This window comes from Microcaecilia unicolor, chromosome 13 (genome assembly GCF_901765095.1).
Source record: "Microcaecilia unicolor chromosome 13, aMicUni1.1, whole genome shotgun sequence".
NCBI lineage: Eukaryota > Metazoa > Chordata > Amphibia > Gymnophiona > Siphonopidae > Microcaecilia > Microcaecilia unicolor.
In genome coordinates this window covers 74234026-74259594 of record NC_044043.1, presented here as the reverse complement: position 1 = coordinate 74259594, position 25569 = coordinate 74234026, and the positions used below count along the sequence as shown (strand labels likewise).

The 25569-nt window shown below is 47.0% G+C and overlaps 1 protein-coding gene across 1 annotated transcript in view; it reads left to right on the top strand.

Annotated features, from left to right (window-relative positions):
* The window catches only part of MORN1 (MORN repeat containing 1), a 265209-nt gene extending 245155 nt beyond the window's left edge, over nucleotides 1-20054 (top strand). Inside the window, 1 exon segment of the mRNA XM_030185675.1 lies at nucleotides 19861-20054. Coding sequence (XP_030041535.1) covers nucleotides 19861-20009 — 149 coding nt within the window. The 3' untranslated portion in view covers nucleotides 20010-20054.
* Nucleotides 20055-25569: the final 5515 nt, after the last annotated feature.

The window sequence follows — 25569 nt, the reverse complement described above, 5'->3', positions numbered from 1 at the left end:
CACCACCAGGTTCAGCACCCCTGTGCTCTTTAGACCAGCCTCCATCATTCCTAGTCCTCTAGTCAGTGGGAAATCAGCCCCAAAGGATTGTTACCTGCATCATCTCCCAGACACAGTCTGTGCTACACTTGGAATCAGGGCCTACAGCCTTTCCGGAAGAAGCCTACTCAACCTACTCCTAATTGCTGCACCAGGCAATACCAACCCCTTATAAGGCAAGTAAAGTCAGCTCTGAGCTTTTTTATTCTGGCTCCATCTGCTGGCAGGGGGACATAATCCACTCATCTGAGCTGGGCTGGCATGGATGATAGGGAATATATAATATAAACATACATTAAAGAAGAGAGAAGATTAATATTGCTTTTTATTATGTCAGCTTTTACAGTCTGCAAAAGGTTAGCGTGAAAGCCATGAATGCATTTTCTTCTCACTGGATCTTTAAGCTGTAAACATATGTGCAACACATGTTTTCCCTGTGTTTAGAGTTTTTTTGTACATGGGGTATCGAAACTGGATACTTAGAACTAATTTTCTTCTGAAAACCTCAGTCTTTGTCTTGGTAGAAGTTGACACAGATTTTTCATATTTACTGTATCAAGTCATTGACATGTCTGTATTGCATTTGTTTTCACTTTGTGGTCATAGTTGGGTAAGGGAAGAAAAATGAAAAAGTATTTCTATTAAACCATGTTTTGGGTTCTTGTTCTTGAGTGCTTTTTATTGGAGACGGTTACGTTTTGTGTTTAAGGAAGAGGAAGGCGGCTCCTACTAACTCTTGCTAGGTGACAACTGATACTTTGAATTAAACCCTAGGATCCTAAGGATAAGAAAAAATGTTTGCCTTTCATTTTGCAAGAAGCTCTCCACATTTCATGAAAACATCTTTCATAGGATTTAATAGCAAATATTTCACATGAACAGTCTACACCTGCCGAATTTTATGATGAATCCCTGTGGAATTTTCTGAGAATACAAAATCAATGGACTATAAATGATTACATTTGAAAAAAAGCTTAAACCACCAGCACCAACACCAAACCAAAATATTCACAAGGGCAAAGCCTCACTTTTTGCTTTGACCAGTATTATTTCCTGAAACTTGTGGCAGACATGTACATTTAATTATGTTTAGGCTTTTTTACTCTTATAGATGCCTGTAGTTAGTATCATATGTGTTATCAGTACAATCAAGTAGGTAGAAAAAGTGATGGCAAAAGCCAGAAGGACGCTTAGGCGCATAAGGAGAGAAAACCCATCTATTCAAGGAAGCTTATCCAAATGCCACGACCTAACTCTATGAACCCTCCTATTCATCACCTGTTAATGCGACAACGGCAATGATTCAGACCACCCCTCCTCCAATTTTTCCCTATGCTTACCCTGACCCTATCCCCTGACTATCCCAATCTAGCCTAAAACTAGCACCATCTCCTAGGAGTAGCCTACTGGTTAGTGCAGTGGACTTTGATCCCGGGGAACTGAGTTCGATTCCCACTGCAGTTCCTTGTGACCCTGGGCAAGTCACTTAACCCTCCATTGCCCCTGGTACAAAATAAGTACCTGAATATATGTAAACTGCTTTGAATGTAGTTGCAAAAAACCTCAGAAACGCGGTATATCAAGTCCCATTTCCCTTCCCCTTCCTCTACCCTCTCTCCCTTATATTATTACCTATCTACATATCCCCATTACTCTGCTAAGCTTAACCTGTTTTCTCTGTACTACACATTGTGATCTTACTACTATGTAAGCCACATTGAACCTGCTATGTGTGGGGTACAAATGTAACAAACAAATAAATAAATGTCCAGAAGAAAACAAAGAGACAATAGTGACACTGTCTAAGTCTCTGCTGAAACATCATGTGGAGTACTGTGTATAGCTCTAGTGACTGCACCTTCAGAAAGATATAAACAGAAGGAAGTCGAAAGGGTGGCTACTAAAATAATTAGTGGTCTTTGTCATTTGGCATTGGGGGGATAGATTGAAAGAAATGCAGGACAGGGGAGATATGATAGAGATATTTGGAATAGGGCCGGTCTTAGCGATTATGGGGCCCTATGCGGACCAGTTCAGTGGGGCCCCCTGGCTTCTTGCCTAGCCCTGCCCCGTCTAACCAAGCCCCTTTTGACAACAGTTTAATTTTTAATTTATGTGCACTGCGCTGGCTCTTTGCCTAGCCCTGCCCCACCCCCTTTTGACGAGATGTTTATTTTTTATTTATGTACACTGCTGTCCCTCTCCTTCCCTCAGGGTGTTCTCAAATCTACCTTAATGCACCCTGGTGGTGTAGTGGCCTCTGCATGGCAGGAAAGAACCCCACTCTTTCCTGCCAGCTGCCACTGCATTCTTCAGAATGGCTGCCAAGACTTTGTGGGGTTCTTTCCTGCCCTGTAGAGGCCACTAGACCACCAGAGTGTATTGCATTAAGGTAGGTTCAGGGAGGTCTGCAGGGCCCCTGGGAACACGAGGCCCTGTGTGGCTGCCCCTGTTGATTAGACTCAGGACTAATCTAAGGAATTATTTCTATATGAAAAGTGTACTTGATGAGTGGAAAAGCCTCCCAGAGGAGGTGGTGATGAGGACAAAGCACAAAGAATTTCTGAGAAAGAGGAAGTGACTATAGAACTTATTAGTTGGTGTGTATAGGCTCTATGGACTTTATCTGCCTTTGTTTTCTATGGCCCTCATTTTCAAAAGAGAAAAACATCTCAAAAGTGGCATAGAGAGTGGTAGATGGATGTTTTTATCGCAAAAACGTCTAAGGCATAATTTCAAACTCAAAATCGGAATGTTTAACTCCGCATTCTCTGAGTACAAGCAGGCCTTCCTATTCTCACATGTGGGTGATGTCATCCCGACGGAGCTTGGTGCGGGCACTGACTAGCTTACAGTGTAGAACTTTCTAGCAGCATCCCACCATGCATGTGCTAGTGCCTTCCTGCCCGACACAGGGAACGCGGCTTCTCCATTTTTCCGCGGAGCTGAGAGGATGCGCTTTGGGTTCTCTCCTTCACACTGTGCTCTCATTTTCAGTCTGACCAATAAAGCAAGGTTGAGACACCCCATTTCTTGAAGGCTCCTTGTGCTCCCTTTGCTGTTGTTTCCTTCAGCTTTGTGTTTGGAGTTTCATCTTAAGCAGTCAATTGTTCTTCCAACATTTTTCCCGCGACCTCATGCCCATCCTGATGAAAGTGTACTGCATACCTTTGACTGCAAACAAGCCTTAGCCTTCTATTTGGAGTGGACTGAAGCCCATAGACAGTCCACCCCAACAGGTTGGTAGTGGCCATCGGCAAACGCACACTTTCAATTTGGATAGCAGACTGCATCTCCTTTGCTTATACCCAGGCTGGGTTGATTCTTAAGGGACATGTCATGGCTCACAATGTTAGAGCCATGGCGATGTCAGTAGGCCACTTGAGATCAGCCTTCATAGAGAAGATTTGCAAGGCTGCGACATGGTCTTTAGTCCACACATTCATATCCCACTATTGTCTGGATCAGGATACCCGACATGACAGTCGGTTCGTACAGGCAATTCTGCAGAATCTGTTTGGTGCCTAGAATCTAACTCCACCCTCCTAGGCCCTGTTTTATTCTGTTCCAGGCTGCACCTCCACAGCTATTACGTATATAGTTTCAAGTTGATTCAAGTTTTGGTCTCAACATCTCCAGACGCAATTATCCTAGCTTTCTTGTTTTCAGTGCACCTAGTAGCTAGGGATTCCCACATGTGAGAATAGGAAGGCCTGCTTGTCCTTGGAGAAAGCAAAGATATTTACCTGTAGTTGGTGTTCTGTGAGGACAGCAGGCCGACTATTCTCACATACCCTTGCACAAAGTTGTCTTTAGTTTGGGCTTTTTGCTTTTTCACCTGGCTGGAGGACCCCTTCTCCTGCATCGGGTGGGAAGGCACCGGCACATGCTAGAAAGTTTTACACTGTAAGCTAGTCAGCATCCACTCCAAGCTCCATCGGGATGACGTCACCCACAGTCGGCCTGCTGTCCTCAGAGAACACCAGTTACAGGTAAGTATCTTTGCTGTAGGTTTTCTCTGTTCTTTGAGGTCTCACCATATGGTATAAAATGGAAAAGGAATGGGACTTGATATACCGCCTTTCTGTGGGTTTTTGCAACTACATTCAAAGTGGTTTACATAGTATATACAGGTACTTACTTTGCACCTGGGGCAATGGAGGGTTGAGTGACGTGCCCAGAGTCACAGAGCTGTAATGGGACTTGAACCCAGTTTGCCAGGATCAAAGTCCATCGCACAAGGCTACTCCTCCACTCTATTCCACTTCAGCAAAAGGGTTTGGGTGGATACTGCAACCACACATGACCTGGGTCCCTTTATGTGAAGTCCACTGCACTGACCACTAGGCTGCCCCTCTGCAATGCTGGGATGTCTGTGTGGCCCGTTTACTAGGAATGCTGCCAAACAGATGTCCCTATGGCTTGATTTTCTACATTTTTCCCTGGGACTTTTTTTTCTTTTCAAGAATGGTACTTACAGATGTAAGTATTGAGCATTAAAACGTCTAGGTCAAAGCCATAATCAAACCAAAAATGTAGACGTTTTTCTGCTTTGATTTTGGCTATGAGCTAGATTTCTTTTGAGACGTTTTCAGCAAAACGTCTCAATTTGGATTTAGACATCATATCGAAAATGCCCCTCCACGTATCTGTGTTTCTGTGTAAAATATAATAAAGACACATTTTGTAAGTCTGCAATTATTTTGCATCCTGAAAGTGTTTTAAGTATGATTGTTAGGCTTATTTTCGAAAGAGAAGGGCGCCCATCTTTCGACACAAATCGGGAGATGGGCGTCCTTCTCTCAGGGTCGCCCAAATCGGCATAATCAAAAGCCAATTTTGGGCGTCCCCAACTGCTTCCCGTCGCAGGGATGACCAAAGTTCCCGGGGGCGTGTCGGAGGCGTGGCAAAGGCAAGACTGGGGTGTGCCTAACAGATGGGCGTCCTCGAGCGATAATGGAAAAAAGAAGGGCATCCCTGATGAGCACTTGGCCGACTTTACTTGGTCCATTTTTTTCTTACGACCAAGCCTCAAGAAGGTGCCCGAACTGACCAGATGACCAAAGGAGGGAATCGGCGATGACCTCCCCTGACTCCCCCAGTGGTGACTAACCCCCTCCCACCCTGAAAAAAGCAACTTTAAAAACTTTTTTGCCAGCCTCAAATAGCATACTCAGGTCTATCGCAGCAGTATTCAGGTCCTTGGGGGGGGGGGGGGGAGGTGTGTGTGTGTCAGCGGAGGCATAGCGAAGGCGTGGACGTCCTTTCAAACATTTTGGACATCCTGAACTGCCCCTCCCCCCCAGGGATAGCCAAATTTCAAGTAGTGGAGTGGAGGAGTGGCCTAGTGGTTAGAGCACTGATCTTGCAATCCAGAGGTGGCCAGTTCAAAGCCTACTGCTGCTATTTGCGATCCAAAATCCAAATAAATAAATAAAGAGGGTGTCAGAGGCATAGCAAAGTCATGCACGTCCTTCTCACAGAAACATCCACATCTAGGATGTCCTCAACTGCCCATCGCAGGGACAGAGGCATAGCAAAGGCACCTAACACTTGGACGTCCTTCACCCATATTAACATAAAAGAAAGACATCCCTGACGAGCACTTGGACATTTTCACCTGGACTTGTGTTTTTTTAAGGTTGTAGACGACTATTATACACGCAGCTTGTCTGCGTGTATGAAGCCGTCTTTGGCATGCACAGAGCAGCCACGTATAACGCTTGGCTGCTCTGCACTGGCTTCCCCTCCTTAGGAAGGAAATCGTGTGCAAATGAGCTAACAGCGAGCAGCTCATTTGCATGTGATTTCCTTCATGCATGCCCGTTCCTTTCCGAATCGCTAAGGGATCGGTAAAGGAAGGGCTTTTTCCATTCAGTTAGTGCATCAGTTAGTCCATGCAGTGCCCCCTAGGGTGCCCGGTTGGTGTCCTGCCATGTCAGGGGGACCAGTGCACTACGAATGCTGGCTCCTCCCACAACCAAATGAGTTGGATTTGGTCGTTTTTGAGATGGGCGTCCTCGGTTTCCATTATCGTCGAAAACCGGGGACAGCCATCTCTAAGGTCAACCATCTCAACATTTAGGTCAACCATCTCTAAGGTCCAGCTAAATGTTGAGATTTGGGCGTCCCCGACCGTATTATCGAAACGAAAGATGGACGCCCATCTTGTTTCAATAATACGGGTTTCCCCACCTCTTCGTGGGGACGTCCTGCAAGGACGCCCTCAGGAAAACTTGGGCGCCCCATTCGATTATGCCCCTCTATGTGTTGGTAATGTTTTACAAAGGACTGGAACTCTTTATTAATAAGAGCTCTGTGCAGTAAGGCTCACGCAAAGACTTAGGACCACCAAAACATCCATACCAAAAGAAGTAAAAGTTGGTTGTTGAACAGTTGCTATGTGAGAGGCTCCAGATGTAAGTGGAAATGTAAAAAAAAAATCATGTTTCTGATGTTGCTAACACTAAACTTTGCATGTCTTTCCATATGCGAAATGTCAAACGAAAATGATAAGTATTGTTTCTTTATTTTCCATGGTCTGGTATTAATTTTACATACAATACAGAACAGTGGCACATGGATCAGTTTAATGCGTAGTTATGCAGGTATTAAGAGAGTTTGACTGATGGGTCCAAACAGCTATAATCTGTTTCCAACCAATATTTAATATGCACAGTATAACTTCTGGCCACATTACATAAAGCAAGATTCTTGTGCTAAATGAGCAAGGATCCCATATGTAAATATGCTGGCTCATGTTAACCACATGACTGAAATAAAGAGTCCGAAATCCTCTGTTTTTCCCCAAGGTATGGAAACAATGTTTCTACTAAGCCACAAATGAAGCAGGGGCTTCTTAATGGAAAAAAATGTGTTTTATGTTTTTCATTTACAATCGACACTACTCCATGTAAGCAACAGTACCCCCACCCCGAAATGTCTAATTGACATTTTCTCTGCCATTTAAGATGAGTGGAAAACAAAACATGCTATAAGGATGCATCACATTGTTTTATGCGAGCAAAACATTATTCTCTAGTCATTCCCAAATCTTAATGGAGATACAGATCTGTCCTATAGCAGAAAGTCAGTATTTTCTTTGAAGGTGACTTCTTATGTTGGTGACTTCTTATGTTCTTCTGTTGAAGAACTGTCCAAATATGGAGATCTGCCTGAGCTTTTGAGACATTGTCCATCCTTTTTACAATTGCCTCTGTACGCATTATACTGTTTTATGGAAAGGCATTCTGCTTTCTAGTGATTCACTTTCTAAAGTGATTCTTAATAATGAGCACTCCCTCACAGCTGTGACAGCAACAATCTTTGCATCTTTGTTGTGCGACTAAAAAAGGAAAATTAAAACAATGGTTAAGTAGTTATCCTACCTCCTCTTTGCTTCAAATGTCACCTTTTGAAGTTTTCTTTATATGCTAAACCTAATAACTTCAGCCCTTAGCTGTCCTATTACAATTTCATTCCAATTAAATATATTACCAGGACTTAAAAGCTGGTGAAGATATAAATAGAGCAATAGAACACAATACGCACTGATTCACTGCAGACAAGGAAGTTAGCTTATACCGCAATAGAGTCTAGCATTTTGGATGTAAAGTTATAACACTTGTGAGAATAAAACTGCATTATTATACTGCAGTGAATGCACACTGCATGATCCAATTAGCAACTAGGAAATCACATGACCTGAGCCATGTCATCTTATTCATAAGTGATACTGCAATTTTGTTTTTGGTTTGGTTTGCCAATTCAGAAGAGAAAGAGAAAAGTATTAAGGAAGAAAAGAAATGGAAAATAGATTTGAAGTGAAAAGCAAGGTTATTAGGTAGACTTTGGCCTGACAACAAATTTCAGACTTAGCTTTCTATTGAATACCAAAAACTCAAAGCAGACAGTATGCCCAGTATTGCATTCAATAATGAAAAGTTCTAGTTGCTGTATACTTCCTGGAGAAAATATGATTTTTTTTTTCAAGACTGCACCTTTTATTGAACCAACATCAAAATGATCTTTTTGTATATTCTTTCAGGCTTCCATGGCTGGCGTCATGATTATTGCAGTTGTCTGGATCTTGCCGTGTCTAAATAAGTGGAACCGACATTTCAGCATGATGGCTGAAACATCAGTTCCACTTACTCAGATATGGCAAGACCCAGACAACTGCAAAATCATTATCTATCTATTTGTTTGGTAGTATACACGATATTTGAAGAAGAAATGGGAAGGGATTCTGAATTGAACTCAAACTATTTTTAGTTGTAGATCAGGGCAAGTTACATTCATAGTAACATAGTAGATGAAGGCAGAAAAAGACCTGCACGGTCCATCCAGTCTGCCCAACAAAACAAACTCATATGTGCTACTTTTTGTGTATATCTTACCTTGATTTGTAACTGTCATTTTCAGGGCACAGACAGTACAAGTCTGCCCAGCACTATCCCCACCTCCCACCACCGGCTCTGGCACAGATCGTAGTAAGTCTGGCCAGCACTATCCCCGCCTCCCACCACCAGCTCATTCAAGTATAAGAAGTATTTTCCTGTCCCTGTCAGGCTTAGAACATAAGAGTAGCCACACTGGGTCAGACCAATGGTCCATCTTGTCCCGTTCCGGGCCCTTACCTGGCGGTCCGCGGGCCGGAGCGGAAGGCTGGGTCGCCCGTGGGATGCGGGGCGACGGGGGAAGAATGCCACGGGGATCGCCGCAGCCGCAAGTTGCCCCGAGGCCGGCGATCCAGAAGAACTAACGCCGGCCTCGGAGAAGGAGATCCGCCGGCCAAGATGGCGGCGCCGGCGTCGGCGTCCTCCTCGCTGCAGCGAGACCAGCGAGGAGGCTCCGCCCACTCGCACCGGATTGGCGCATCCACGCAGGAACTCCGCCCATCGGACGGGAGGACCAATCCGGTCCTCCGCTGCCGGCCTGGGCGGAGAGGATTGGTTCCAGCTGTTCTCCAGCCAGGACGAGCGGGGGATTTAAACGGAGACACGGGGGGGATCCAGTGCTTCCGTTTTGTTGTTTGAAGCCGTCCTGCTAGCTATTTCCAAGACTGTGTTTGTTTCTCAAGACAGCTAGCCGTCCTGCTAGCTATTTCCAAGACTGTGTTTGTTTCTCAAGACAGCTAGCCGTCCTGCTAGCTATTTCCAAGACTGTGTTTGTTTCTCAAGACAGCTAGCCGTCCTGCTAGCTATTTCCAAGACTGTGTTTGTTCCTCAGGACAGCTAGCCGTCCTGCTAGCTATTTCCAAGACTGGGTTTGTTCCTGTCGGCAGCTAGCCGTCCTGCTAGCTATTTCCAGTGAGGGCGGGGGTTGTTATTCGTACCAGCCTCGCCGTCCTGCTAGCCACTTCCTCCGACTGGGCCCGTGCCCAGTGCTCAGTTAGCCGCCCGGCTCAGCTACGCTCACCAAGGACTCCGTACCCATATCCAGCCAGGCCAGCCACCACCCCGGGGTTCCAGCAGTCCTGCTGGCCGCCCGCAGCTGAGGGCTCAACCCTCGGTGAACGGCGGTCGCCGCGGGTGAAGATTGGGGTGCTCGGCTTCTTCCTGGGCCTAGGGGAGCTCGGGAAAACTCGAGAGCTCACCAACACCAGAGTGACATCAGAGCCGCGACAGAAAACGGAAGCCATGAGCTCGCCGACGCAACCTGATCTACGGGACCTGGCCAAGGTTCTCCAGCAGCAACAGGAACAGCTTAATGCCCTGTCTGGGGCGCTCCAGAATGTATGTTCTCAACTTTCCACGCTTCAGGTACAGAACCAGGCCGCTGCGGTCCAAGGGGCCGCAGCGGCTCCCCGTATGGGAGGGTTCCGCGTGGGACCTCGGTTCCCTGAACCAGCACGCTACGATGGGAACCCGGGTGGTTGTAGGGGGTTCCTCAACCAGTGCAACCTGGCCTTCCGGATGCAACCGGAGGCCTTTGCTTCGGACCAAAGTAAGGTGGGCTACATTATGGGCCTTTGTGGAGGAAAGGCCCAGGACTGGGTGGCTCCCCTGAATGAACAAAATGATCCCATTTTGGAGGATTATAACGAATTTCAGCGCCGGTTCCGGATGGTGTTTGACCTTCCGGGAAGGCCCTCCTCCGTGGCATCGGAACTGCTCCGGATTCATCAGGGAGAAGGTACGGTGGCCGACTATGCCATCCGGTTTCGTACCTTAGCCACGGAGCTGCGTTGGAATCTGGAGTCCTTGATGGCCATTTTTATGGAGGGGTTACAAGAGCGAATCAAGGATGAATTGGCGGGATGGGATATTCCCGGACAATTGGATGCCCTCATCTCACTCTGCATACGGGTGGACACCCGATTCCAGGAGCGAGCCAGAGCCCGGGCGGAGCGGCAGAAGTGGGCACGAGGGGCCCCCCGGACAAACAAAGGGCCGTCCTCTCGCCAGGTGAACCGGGACACTACGGAGCCCGGGGAGGAGCCGATGGTGATGGGCCGGCAACGATTGACTCCTGCCGAAAGACAGCAACGACAGTCTAATGGACTGTGCTTCTATTGTGGGAAGGCTGGGCATTTCCTCCGGACTTGTTCCCTCCGGCCGGGAAATGCGCTCCCCAAGGCACCCTGAGGGGAGGGTTCTTGGGGCACTCCGCTCCCCTACAGGACACTTTGATCATACTACCGGTGACCTTACGGTGGCAGGAGGCCACGGTTCAGACCCAAGCCCTGGTGGACTCGGGGTCAGGGGGTAATTTTATTGGGCTCGAACTGCTGCAGCAAATGGGCTGGCCCACGCTCCCCCGGAGGACAGTGCTGCGGATAACCTCCATCCAAGGAAATACCCTTCCCCAGCCAGTCACTGAGATTACTCCTATGTTGGGACTGCAAGTGGGAGAGGACCATCGGGAGGAGGCCGAATTCTTAGTGTTATCCCGGACCATCCACCCTGTGGTTCTGGGATTGCCGTGGCTACGATGCCACAACCCGGTTATCGACTGGACCGGGGGAAAGATTCAAGCGTGGGGTAATTCCTGTCAAGAGACCTGTTGTAAGGGTCGGGCTGGCACCTGTCCAGCTTTAAATATGTCGCCAGGGGAAGGACCGGGTGAACTGGGCTCCCTGCCTATGGAGTATAGAGACTTTGCTGATGTGTTTAGTCCCAAGGAGGCGGAGGTACTACCGCCGCATAGGTCTTTTGACTGTGCTATTGATCTGAAGACGGATACGGTACCCCCACGGGGCCGACTGTACAAACTGTCCCGAGCAGAGTTCAAGGCAATGCGAGATTATATCCATGAGAACCTACGGAAAGGGTTCATTCAGCCGTCTACATCCCCAGCCGGGGCAGGGTTTTTCTTTGTTGCCAAGAAGGATGGGTCCCTGAGACCGTGTATTGACTATCGGGGATTAAATGCCATCACCGTGAAGGATCGGTTCCCGCTGCCGCTCATTCCCGAGCTCTTGGACAGACTGCAAGGAGCTCAGATCTTCACGAAGTTAGATCTGCGGGGGGCCTACAATCTAGTACGAATCCGGTCAGGGGACGAATGGAAAACGGCTTTCAACACCCACGAGGGACATTTTGAATATCGGGTGATGCCGTTCGGTCTCTGCAATGCCCCTGCGGTGTTTCAACGTCTTATCAATTGTGTACTAGAAGAATTGCTAAATTCCACGGTGATTGTATACCTGGATGACATCCTAGTTTACTCTAAGGACCCCAGGGAGCATCCGGGTCATGTGCGTGCAGTGCTGCACCGCCTACGTCAAGCCCATCTATTTGCTAAGCTGAGTAAGTGTGCTTTCCATCAGCGATCCTTACCCTTTTTGGGGCATATCCTGCTTCCAGGGGGATTACAGATGGAGCCAGACAAGCTCCAAGCCATTCGAGAGTGGCCTCAACCGAAGGGCCTGAAGGCTTTGCAACGATTCCTGGGCTTCGCCAATTACTATCGCCAATTTATTCCCCAGTACTCCAGGTTGACCACCCCGTTGACGGCGCTCACCCACAAGAACGCGAGGGTCAGGGATTGGCCGCCAGAGGCGCAAGCGGCTTTTCGTCAGGTAAAAGAGGCTTTTGAGTCCGCGTCTATTCTGTTGACCCCCGACCCTGAGAAACCTTTCATTGTAGAGGTGGACGCGTCCGCCCTCGGGGCCGGGGCGGTCATTTCTCAAATCAACCCCGAAGGCCGGCGTCAACCGTGCTCCTTCTTTTCACGTAAATTCTCTCCAGCCGAGCGGAACTATACGGTAGGGGATAGAGAACTCTTGGCTCTGAAACTAGCACTGCAAGAGTGGAGACACTTGTTGGAAGGAGCGGAACACCGGTTCACGGTCATCACTGATCATAAGAACCTTCTATACCTCCAAGAGGCCCAGCGGCTGAATCCCCGACAGGCCCGGTGGTCATTATTCTTTGCCAGGTTTCATTTTCAATTAGTGTTCCGGGCGGCCTCCCAGAATACCCCGGCAGACGCGCTCTCCCGGGCTTTTGAGGTACCAGAAGAGACTAAGGAGACTCATCCGATGCTAGACCCCGCTTGTGTCAGTGCAGCCACAGGAGAGGTTGCACAAATCCAGAAATTCGTGGCGGCCGCCGATCGGAGAAGGGTTCTGCAATGGGGGCACTCGTCTAGATGGGCCGGGCACTTCGGGTACCAAAAGACACTCCGATTCATCACGAGACATTATCGATGGCCACAGATGAGGCGAGATATCCTCCAGTTTGTTACCTCGTGCCCGGTATGTGCCCGAACCAAGTCAGTAGGAGGACCCCCCGTGGGAGACCTACAACCACTGCCCGTACCGACCAGTCCCTGGTCGGAGATATCCATGGACTTTATCACTGATTTACCTCGTTCCCAGGGGCATACCGTGATCTGGGTTGTGATAGATCGGTTCTCTAAAATGGCTCACTTTGTTCCGTTCACGAACCTTCCGTCGGCCGCCTCTCTAGCCCAAGCGTTCATTCACCACATTTTTCGACTACATGGATTACCCACTCGGATCATCAGTGACCGAGGACCCCAATTTACCTCCCGCTTCTGGAGAACTTTGTGCACGGCCTTGGGTGTAGAGAACCACTTTTCATCCGCGTACCATCCTCAAACCAACGGCATGGTGGAGAGGATTAACCAAACCTTGAAAGGGTTCTTACGAGCCTTCGTCAACCAACGACAAGATAACTGGGTTTCTCTACTTCCCTGGGCCGAGGTCGCCTATAACCACAGTGACCACTCATCCTCAGGGCAGTCCCCGTTCTTCCTGGTATATGGGCGACATCCTCGGCTTCCAGGGCCGTTCCCGGCGACTGCCATGAACCCGGCGGGGGACCAAGTCGTAGCCGACCTACAAGAGGTCTGGAAGATGGCTAGGGAACAATTACAGAAGACCGCGACCAAGGACAAGCTCTTTGCTGACCGCCATCGGCGGCCCGCCCCCGTGCTCCAACCAGGACAGAAGGTATGGTTAAGCACGAAACATCTGAGACTTCGAGGGTCTTCTCGAAGACTGGGACCTCGATATGCGGGACCATATGCAATCCAGGAACGAATTGGGCCAGTAACGTATCGATTGCGGTTACCCGGCACCCTACGAGTACATAACGCCTTCCATATCTCGCTATTGAAGAGGTTCCGGGAGTCCGGGTGGCACCCGCATCCAGCCCAAGAAGAAGATCTCCAGGTGGCCCCGGACCCGGAGTACGAGGTAGGAGAAGTTCTCGACTCAAAGTGGCGGCGGGGAAGACTGTATTATTTGTTATCATGGAAATCTTTTGGCCCCGAAGATAATTCCTGGGAACCCGTGGCTAATGTGCATGCTCCAGACTTGGTCAAAGCCTTCCACGCCCGATATCCGTCCAAACCCGGGCCCCGGAGGAAGGGGTCTTCCGGGGAGGATACTGTCCCGTTCCGGGCCCTTACCTGGCGGTCCGCGGGCCGGAGCGGAAGGCTGGGTCGCCCGTGGGATGCGGGGCGACGGGGGAAGAATGCCACGGGGATCGCCGCAGCCGCAAGTTGCCCCGAGGCCGGCGATCCAGAAGAACTAACGCCGGCCTCGGAGAAGGAGATCCGCCGGCCAAGATGGCGGCGCCGGCGTCGGCGTCCTCCTCGCTGCAGCGAGACCAGCGAGGAGGCTCCGCCCACTCGCACCGGATTGGCGCATCCGCGCAGGAACTCCGCCCATCGGACGGGAGGACCAATCCGGTCCTCCGCTGCCGGCCTGGGCGGAGAGGATTGGTTCCAGCTGTTCTCCAGCCAGGACGAGCGGGGGATTTAAACGGAGACACGGGGGGGATCCAGTGCTTCCGTTTTGTTGTTTGAAGCCGTCCTGCTAGCTATTTCCAAGACTGTGTTTGTTTCTCAAGACAGCTAGCCGTCCTGCTAGCTATTTCCAAGACTGTGTTTGTTTCTCAAGACAGCTAGCCGTCCTGCTAGCTATTTCCAAGACTGTGTTTGTTCCTCAAGACAGCTAGCCGCCCTGCTAGCTATTTCCAAGACTGTGTTTGTTCCTCAAGACAGCTAGCCGTCCTGCTAGCTATTTCCAAGACTGTGTTTGTTCCTCAAGACAGCTAGCCGTCCTGCTAGCTATTTCCAAGACTGTGTTTGTTTCTCAAGACAGCTAGCCGTCCTGCTAGCTATTTCCAAGACTGTGTTTGTTCCTCAGGACAGCTAGCCGTCCTGCTAGCTATTTCCAAGACTGGGTTTGTTCCTGTCGGCAGCTAGCCGTCCTGCTAGCTATTTCCAGTGAGGGCGGGGGTTGTTATTCGTACCAGCCTCGCCGTCCTGCTAGCCACTTCCTCCGACTGGGCCCGTGCCCAGTGCTCAGTTAGCCGCCCGGCTCAGCTACGCTCACCAAGGACTCCGTACCCATATCCAGCCAGGCCAGCCACCACCCCGGGGTTCCAGCAGTCCTGCTGGCCGCCCGCAGCTGAGGGCTCAACCCTCGGTGAACGGCGGTCGCCGCGGGTGAAGATTGGGGTGCTCGGCTTCTTCCTGGGCCTAGGGGAGCTCGGGAAAACTCGAGAGCTCACCAACACCAGAGTGACATCAGAGCCGCGACACCATCTAGCCCAGTATCCTGTTTTCCGAAGAGTGGCCAAGCCGGGTCATAAGTACCTGGCAGAAACCCAAATCGTGACAACACTCCATACTATAAATTCCAGGGCAAGCAGTTGTTTCCCTTAGTCTGAGAATAATGTATGTGTAACCTTGATTGCTTCTCACATATAGAAAAAGATAATGGAAAGAATTCTGATGTGTTTCTAAGGATCCTAGACATTCCTGTAATTGAATTATAGAGTTGTTATTAGCTATTTAAGTCTGGTGAACAAACAGTGTAGGGAATGAAGTTAAATGGCTCAAAAGGCATCTTCTGTTTTGTTTTAGAGGCCATCAAGAATTGTATAACACTGGCCTCTGTTATGCAAAATGTACAGTTATACATTTCTGCAGACTACATATGAATATCCCCACCAGACCAGACAAATGTATTTTTGACAGCCTAAGAAAAATGTTGCAGGAAGAATAACTCCAGATATTTATCCATATATGCAAATTAAATGTATACATTGTAGAGACCGATATATTTTGTATTACTGACATATTTTGTTCCCATGGAAACTGAGGTCTGGCTCTTCTCAAGGTTTTCAGGTAATGTTGTAAAATGGTTTTACTGCAGTCTAAGAAGCCAAGTGCTACCATGTTTCTTTTCACTGAACATTTATCAAGTATTGTATAAGCTCATGAAAAGGTTGATTGCAAAATATGCATTTTTTTCCTGAAAACCTGAACTTTTTTCCTGGCAGCCAAAATTGAGGTTTTATTAATATTTTGTTTGCTAAAGTGGAGGAGTGGCCTAGTGGTTAGGGTGGTGGACTTTGGTCCTGAGGAACTGAGTTCGATTCCCACTTCAGGCACAGGCAGCTCCTTGTGACTCTGGGCAAGTCACTTAACCCTCCATTGCCCCATGTAAGCTGCATTGAGCCTGCCATGAGTGGGAAAGTGCAGGGTACAAATGTAACAAAAATAAAATAGATACTATTGGAGATTCTACATGGAATGTTGCTATTCCACTAGCAACAACATTCCATGTAGAAGGCTGCGCAGGCTTCTGTTTCTGTGAGTCTGACGTCCTGCATGTACGTGCAGGATGTCAGACTCACAGAAGCAGAAGCCTGCGCGGCCACATTGGTGATCTGCAAGGGCTGACTACTACATGGAATGTTGCTAGTGGAATAGCAACATTCCATGTAGAATCTCAAATAGCACCAACAGTGGAGGAGTGGCCTAGTGGTTAGGGTGGTGGACTTTGGTCCTGAGGAATTGAGTTTGATTCCCACTTCAGGCACAGGCAGCTCCTTGTGACTCTGGGCAAGTCACTTAACCCTCTGTTGCCTGCCGCAAGTGTGGGGTACAAATGTAACTAAAATAAATAAGAATGTTTTGTGATTCTGACAGAATTTTTTCCATCAGGGTCAAAATATTGAAGTTTGTTTTTTTTTCATTTTTCCTTTTCCTCAAATAACTTGTGTGGTGTTGGAAGTATTGTGGATCTTGTTTAACAGAGGATGTGCAGTGAATGAAGTGTGGGCTAGTGTTTTTGGCCTCTTTCCCTCAGAGTTGATATCACTGTTAAAGCATGTTTGTTATGCGTTCTCCAACCAATCCAAATTGTTGGTGAAAAATCAGGAAACTAAGTGAGTATTTGGACAGTGTTAGTGAGGCTCATGGAGTGGAGGAGTAGCCTAGTACTTAGAGCACCAGTCTTGATGTCCAGAGGTGGCTGGTTCAAATCCCACTGCTGCTCCTTGTGATTTTGGGCAAGTCACTTAACCTTTCATTGCCTCAGGTACAAACTTAGATTGTGAGCCCTCCTGGGACAGAGAAACATCCAGTGTACCTGAATGTAACTCACCCTGAGCTACCACTGAAAAAGGTGTGCGTAAAGTCTAAACAAATATATGTATACTAGTAAGAAATGCCCGTTTCTGGCAAAAATGAAACGGGCGCTAGCAGGGTAATCCCCCCCCCCTCCGTCCTCCCTCCCTCCCGAGTTGCAGACACCCCCTCTGTGCCTCCGTTCCGAGTTGCACACCTCTCCTCTTCGTCCCTTCGTCCCTCAGTGACGTGGTTGCGAGGGCCGCCCCGCCCTCAACATCATCGCGTTTTGACGCGAGGGCGGAGCTACAGTGATTGGAGCCTGCAGGCCAAACCGGATATCTCGGGCGCCTCAAGTTTCCAGCTTGAGGCTTCAAAGTGCCTTTTATATAAATACATAGTAACATAGTAGATGATGGCAGAAAAAGACCTGCATGGTCCATCCAGTCTGCCCATGACAAACTCATATGTGTATACCTTACCTTGAATTTGTACCTGTCCTTTTCAGGGCACAGACCATATAAGTCTGCCCAGCAGTATTTCCCGCCTCCCAACCACCAGTCCCGCCTCTCATCACTGGCTCTGGTACAGACCGTATAAGTCTGCCCTCCCCTATCCTCGCCTCCCAACCACCACCCCCTCTTCCCCCCAACTGCTCCGCCACCCAATTTCAGCTAAGCTTCTGAGGATCCATTCCTTCTGCACAGGATTCCTCTATGCATATCCCACGCATGTTTGAACTCCGTTACCGTTTTCATCTCCACCACCTCCTGCGGGAGATGAAAACGGTAACGGAGTTCAAACATGCGTGGGATATGCATAGAGGAATCCTGTGCAGAAGGAATGGATCCTCAGAAGCTTAGCTGAAATTGGGTGGATATATATAAGTGCATAATGATAAGGCATCACACCAATGTGTACGACATGAGTAGTCTGTAAACTGATAAAAGTATTATACAATTCAAGGTAAGGGTGGCCTGAAAAACAGAGGCACATAGAGGGTTTCTTGGATTTTTCAACATTAGCCGGACCTCTAAGCAAGAGAAGGGTCTATTGGATTTTTTAAAAAAATCTCTTCGTACCACCTCCATTTTCCCTTCCTCCCACCCCTGATGACATAACTGGGCAGCTTCAGGGCAGGAGAAGCTCCTCCTTTAACATGTGCCACTTATTTTCCCTCCCACTTCATGTCTGAGAGCACATACCAACTCTGTAACATCATTGGGTCATGACTCAAGCCATGGCAGGGTAGGGACAGGTAACAGAATAACAAAATATGATCATTTTCATTTGCTAAGATCACAGACTATCTTCCTGTTAGAATTTTTTAAGGTCTACATTTGGATCAATCAAATACTAAGGGGGTTGTTATCAAGGGCATTGTTATTTGCCTCTTAATGAATGCCATATGGTCTCTCAAACATCCCCCCTACCCCGCATACCTTTTAAATAGCAGATTTTCACCGGCAGTGAGCAGCAACTAATACACACTGCTCATGTTGGCCCTACAGTCTTCCCTCTGATGCAACTTCCTGTTTCCGCATAGGCGGGAATACATCAGAGGGAAGGCTGGTATGCAGGAGGGACAGTTGTTGGGAGTTTTCGGCTGGTGGGGGTTGGGGATCCCTGCCAGACACATCATAGGTGTGCTGTTACTGGGTGGGCTTGAGCCCAAAGTGGGTGGGCCTAGGCCCACCCTTGGCTACGCCACTGATTGGGCAGCCAAGCCACGGCCCAATACTAACAGGCCATCTCTTAAAGAGACTGGTACCTGTCATTAAAAGTGGTGGCCAGAGCATGCCCCCCAACACGTACCCCCTCCCCAAGCAGAAAGCCCCTCTTGGGCTTCTTGTCAATCAAGCTCCCCCCTTATGCCATCCCCAACCAGACCCCCCTCCCAACATTAAGGGCCCTCCTGAGGGCTGACTCTCCACATGCATGTGTCCCCTCCTCCAACCAAACTCCCCCAGGCCACCCACCTTCCCATGCCATTATTTGAAACATGACCCTTAGTACCATGAGACTACTGCTAGCTGTCACCAACACCATTTTTGAAAGATGGCACCAGTGAGGGCAGGAGCGACTGGGGATTGCTCCTGGCCACACCACTAACCACCTGCCTCCCAATATTCAAACCAGCCGGCCACTGACCCGTTAAATAGCATATTGGTGCCTAACCTCTAATATTTAGCAGAAGATAACCAGTTATCTTCGTTGACTATTGCCGGTTAGTACCTAGCCGCTAACTGGTTATATCACACAACATAGCTGGTTAGGCACAGATATTCAGCGCTAAACCAGCTATGTTTAGCAATTAAAATAGGCCACATAAATAGCAGGCCTATCTTTAACCGCTAAAAATGTAACCGGTTAACTTTTTAGCAGTTAAAAACAACCCGGATTTTCAACGCCGATCACTGCAAACGGCCCAGCATTGAATACCTGGATTTAACACTGGCGGCGGACATCAAAAACTCTGCCTGCCATTGGCTTAATATCAGGTTCCTGGGATTTACACTCAGGTAGACTTGAGGGGCCTGCAAGAGGATGGGGAGGGGCCTGGGGAAGGGGTTTGGTTGGTGCAGGGAACATACGTGGGTAGGAGGGATCATCCATTGGGGAGTCTGGTTGATATGGCATAAAGAGGAGCTTGATTGGGGGAGGAGCCCAAGAGGGTCTTGGTGGTGTGATGCTCCCGGGCAGCACAATAATGCTGCTTATGAGGTTGCTCGCAAACATTTTTACCATAAGCCAGCAACCTGCGGTACTGAGGCACCACAGGTTGGCAACTCCCAAAGTAAATCAAGATGCAGTAAAAGCCCATATTTTACCACACTTTGATAACTTCTCCACAAATGATAAAGCCATTTGCATAATGATTGCTGTTTTACTGCTAGATCCAATCACCTTTCTTCACTTGTATATGTGCAGTTATGTGGTGCAATATTTATTCTTGTTACCTTATTTCTTTAACTTTTTCAGGTGAATACATAATTATGGTTCATGATGTCACCACACCACCATTCCTGGGCCAGACCCTCCCACCTGCTTTCAAACGTTTGAGAGTTATTGCAGAAAAAAACAAAGGCAAAACCATCAGAAAAGATATGATGAAAGTCCCTAACATGTAGCCAGAGACACTGATTGGAAGGATTCAGTCCAATATAAATGGTCATCTGCTCTTCATCCTATCTACTTATTTGTGTATGTGTTGGGGGGGGGGGGGGGGGAGGAGGAAGGGGACAAAATAACATTTCACATCACATGAAGAAGTGTCAAGAAACCAGGTGCAAGTGGTGCTTTATTATTGGTCAGACTTAATACATTTGTGACTAGCTTTCAAGAGTTGTCTTCTCTTCATCAGTACAGTTACACTGGTTTTATATAGTACAGAATAATTAACATCTTAGTCTGACTGCATAATGCCATTGCAGGTTAGTGGGGGAAGGGAGCTTGATGAAAATGAGAGACAGCAAAACTGTAAAGTTAAAAGGATCTTTCTCTTAGGATTAGCAGGATTCTAAGCCCACGTCTGAATCACATCATACAATGGAACCCATATGGGAAAAAGCTTCTCTACCTTAGACAAATTCTAGAAGCTTTTTTTTTTGTACAACTAAAAACGAACAGTTCTTCCTGCTTCCTGCTGTCATACTGGGCCTCTTCACCAGAGGCGTAGCCAGACCTCAAATTTTGGATGGGCCACTGGGCAAACTGGGTGAGCACATGTACTGTAGTCTTCACAATATCCCGGCATCAGGACTTTAGCTCTCACAGTCTGGATGTAACTTGAGATGGTAACCATAGCTGCTCTTGATCTTTCTAATAATATGTCTCAGCTCCTTGTAACTTTTAGACCTCTAGATGATCTTACAGTCTTAAGTGCAGAAGGTTTGCTGTGTGGTGTGACAGTAAGGCCCCAGATCATTTTTCAACCTCACACAAAAATTGCTTGAATATCTTTCATATCTGTTTAAAAACCAACTCCATTAGTGGACAGAAGTTTTTTCATCAACAAGGTGCTTTTGAACATCCATCCAAAGTTCTTTCCCATGTTAATATCAGACTTCTATTATAATCAATCAATTCTGCTTGCAGTATTATTCCCTAAGTCACGTACCTACATTAGAGGTCCTTTTACAAAGCCATGGTAAAAAGTGGCCTGCGGTGTTGTGGGTACATCTTTTAGGCATGCGCTGGGCCATTTTTTTTTACCGCAGCTGGGAAAAAGGCTATTTTTTAATGGGCTGGGAAATGGGCTGATATTAAAACTAGAGCATAGCTACTTATGGCCTGAGACCTTACCGCCACCCATTGACCTAGCGGTAAGGGCTCATGCACTACCCACACGGTAACCATGCAGCGTGCGCCAACGTGGGCATACTGCTGGTTACCGCCGGCAACGCCCCCGGGGGAGAAAATAGAAATTTTTTTTATCGCCCGGCACACGCGCCAACTCAGCAGTAGTGCTGATTGGGTGCACACTACCTGTGCATTAGCCCTCTCGCACTTTTGTAAAAGGGCTCCTAAATGTACTTTAAACACTTCAAATTGCAAAACAGTCTTAGCCTTATATTAATGCACTTGGAAAGTCCACCCATCTTTTGTTTCTTTTGATCCCAGCATACCTGGGACTGCATTGTCAAATACACATTATTCAGCTAGCAGACTGCATTTCCTTCACCAGTGGATCATATCAAAGCTCTACAATCTCAAAGACACGGCTGCATTGATAGCCCACATGAGATCAGTCTCTATAGAGGAGACTTGCAGAGCTGTCACCCCATACATTCACATCTCTTTATTGTGCGACATCAGATTTAGTCAATCTGTGCTGTGGAATCTCTTTGAGGTTTAGGAACCACATCCCTCCCCCATAGGGCCCATTTGTATATATCCAGGTTGCCACCATGGAAACAAAAGAGGACAAAATCTGTAAACGGCTTCTCTGCACCAAGAATACTTTGTTTTACATTAGGCATAGCCTAGTGGTTGGATCAGTGGGCTGAGACCCAGGGAAAGCCTGGTTCAAATCCCACTGTAGCTGTCTGTGTTCTTGAGCAAGTCACTTAACCCTCCATTGCCTCAGGTACAAATGTAAGCTTACTATACCTATATGTAACTTGCCTCGAGGTGTGAACTAAATTGAAAATTCTTTCTCTTCCCCTTCAGGTTAAAGGCAACCTTAGCTAGGGAGTTCTAGATGTAAAGACTTGATATTCTGCTTGTCATTGGAAAAACAGACACAACAAACAGAAGATCAAGGTCCCTCACACATACCAAAAGCGTCCAGCACAGGGAAGGTGACTAAAAGACTGAAGACTAGATGATGTCCAGGATACCAATTGGTATTGCTGCAGTATCCATTTTGTATAAGGTGTGCTTTGATTGATGTTCATTTGCTAAGCTAGCATTTTAGGGACATCCTACAGAAGACTCCTGAGGCAGGCCTCCGTGGCTGACACACGATTCGTGTCGAGTCTTTGGATACTTCTATAAACCTTTGAGATCCTGGACAGCATCTAGTCTTCAGTCTTTTTTGCCACCTTCACTGTGTTGGACGCTGTCATTGGAAAAAAGCAAATTACTTATCTGCAGCAGTGTCTCTCTGAGGACAGCAGTATGCAAATTCTCCCATCTCCCTTTGGAGTTGTCTTCCAAAACCAGCTGTATAAGAAGGCCCTACACAGTGCAGGAAGGGCTACTTATGCACAGTAGTACTAAAAGAAAGTTTCTAAGGACCTGATATTAAAAAAAAATTTCTGCAATATATGTAGACTGAGAAGAGGTGAAGTTATATAGACAGCATCTACATTCAGTGCTTTGTATCATTTTTCTAAGCTAGAGAAGCTTTTCCTGATCATGGTCCATCAGATGACTTCATGCAGACGTCAGGCTTTGATCCTTCTAGCCACAGCAAACACATGTGACGGTTATATCTGACAACAGGGGAGAAAGCCAATGTGTTTATTATGTCATTTTTCATTTGTTTCAAATTATTTAATTAACCTATATTCAAATATTTTCCATTCTCTGTATTTTCCTAGTTCCCTTAATGTGTCCTGATTGTAGAGTCATTACTGATCCTTATACAATATAAAATACCATAAAATACTTATATTCCGCAGCAAGCTATAAGTTCAGCACAGATTAAAAAAAAAAAACCAGACATTTCCAGTGAATTACATAATACTAATACCCAAATTGCAAAGGACTAAAATACAAGACAACCCATGCGTCCAACTTCTCTTACATAGGCACGCGCCTGTGGAACGCATTGCCACAAGTGGTGAAAACAACTTATGATTACCTAAAATTCAGAAAGTCATTAAAGACTCACCTCTTCGGAAGGGCATATCCGAATGACCCAACTTAAATGACTCAACCCTGCAACACTTCACTATTAAAGATCGTATTGGACATTAATGAACTCTTTTACCTCAACCCAACTTGATTGAATCTTATCTTCCTTATCCCAATACAACATATCTTCCCTGTCCCAATACAACATTTTGTACCTATCCCTTACCGGATTTGGCGAATGCCTTCACGGTATTATGTAAGCCACATTGAGCCTGCAAATATGTGGGAAAATGTGGGATACAAATGTTACAGATAATAATAATAATGTACATATGTAACGTAGTATACTTTACATGATTTTCAGAGTAAAAATAGGCATGTACTTTCACTGTGAAAATCATCCCTGGAAAAGTGCCTACACATATTTACAGCTGTTAATTTTTTTTCTGAGCAAAAATACATGCCTACTACTTATGAAAATTCAACAGTATGGGTGTAATTCCAAATCACATCCCGAGGTAAAATAGCACTGCCATATATTTGTACCTGGATTTAGGCAGGCAGTTCTATGAAAGAATTTATTGGCAGATAAACACAGTTTTATCTGCAGAAATGGTTTTGAAAAGGATCATTTAAAGCTACATAAGGAACATTTTGTTCCTAGTTCCCCGTTACATGGAATATCCAAATTGAATTATACAGTACTGCCATGATATCGCAGTCCTTGTTGGCTAGATCTGCATGTCATATAGCTTGATGTGCATACATAACCATTTCCATGGTGCAGTTACTGAGAAGGAGCCATGTAATTTTGACATACAGACTAAACAACTATGACATGGAAGAGTTAGATGATCAGACAAACACACAGAGGAAACTCAATGCCACTAGTTTTACATGATGACTTTTATTATCAAAACTAGGGGAAAAGGCCCGTTTCTGACACAAATGAAACAGACGCTAGCAAGGTTTTCCTCGGAGTGTGTGTGTTTTACAGAGAGTGAGTGTGTGATACAGAGAGAGTGAATGTGTGAGTGTGTGTGACAGAGAGAGAGTGAATGTGTGAGTGTGTGTGACAGAGTGAGACTGTGTGCAAGAGTGTGTGTGTGTGTGTGTGTGTGAGAGAATGAGAGTGTGTGCCAGGGGCCCCCTCCCTCCCTCCCAGTTTCAGGTTCTGCCGCCCCTCCCCTCCAAGTTCCAGGGTCCGCCCTCCCTCCCACCCACCCAGTTCCAGGGTTGTTTCCCCCCTCTCCCCCTCCCTCCCAGTTTCAGGGTCACCCCTCCCTCCATCCCAGTTTCTGGGCCCGCCTGGCCCCCCTCCAAGTTCCAGGGTCTGGCCCCACTCCAAGATCCAGGGTCCACCCAGTTCCAGGGTCGTTGCCCCCTCTCTCCCCCCCTCCCCTCCAGCCACCTACCTGCAACGTTGTGAAGCTGACTCTGTGGCTTTATTGAAGTGAAGGGTTCGTCAGGTTCGTTGCTCTGTAACCATCTCTCTCAGCCCTGCCCTCGCGCCTCTGATAGGTCCGCCGCCCTCGACGTCAAAACGTGATGATGTCGAGGGCAGCGGACCTATCAGAGGCGTGAGGGCGGGGCCGAGAGAGATGGTTACAGAGCGACGAACCTAACGATCCTTACAAACCCTTCACTTCAGTGAAGCCACGGAGTCAGCTTCAGAACTTTGAAGGTGCCTTTTATTATAGTAGAGATGATATTTATGGAAATATGCTTCAGAGAGATTTATTTATAACATTTTATGTTCACTAATCTAAAAAATACATTTGACCAAAGTGACTCTTAAAAGTGTATGCATAAAATACTAACAATACAATGACAATATAAAAAAATGGAGATTTGTGTACCAATAAAAGGATTTCCTCTTTGCCCCTTTTCTGTAGTCATAAGACTGAAATTTGTCCTATGACTAGGAAATTAAACTTTTAATATCTACTTCTTCTTGTGAAGAAGTTTGTTCCCTACAAGGAAAAAAGTTTTCTACTGATGGACTTCTGTCCCAAATATGTTTCTCACTACTTATCCTGATTTTGGGTTCCCTTCCTGTGTTCCACTTCTGTCCATGTATCCCTAGCATCTTCAAACCCAGATACTTTCTTGGTTGTGTATTATCAGAATAATTGATGTAGCTTGCACCTCTTTCTTTGCTAATTGAGCCATCAGCTATGCATCGAAGAGCCATGTCAACTTTGGAGTCACAATTACACATTTGGGACTAACTCTGGATCTATGTCAGTACATTCCAAGACCTGGTCTGTGCTTGACAAGCTGAAATAAGATTTCTCTTGACTCCTGGATCAGGCCTTTGATCAAGGAGACAAAGAGGTTGAGGGTGTTTTCCGTGAGCATGACCACCAGTTATCAATGATGTTCCCT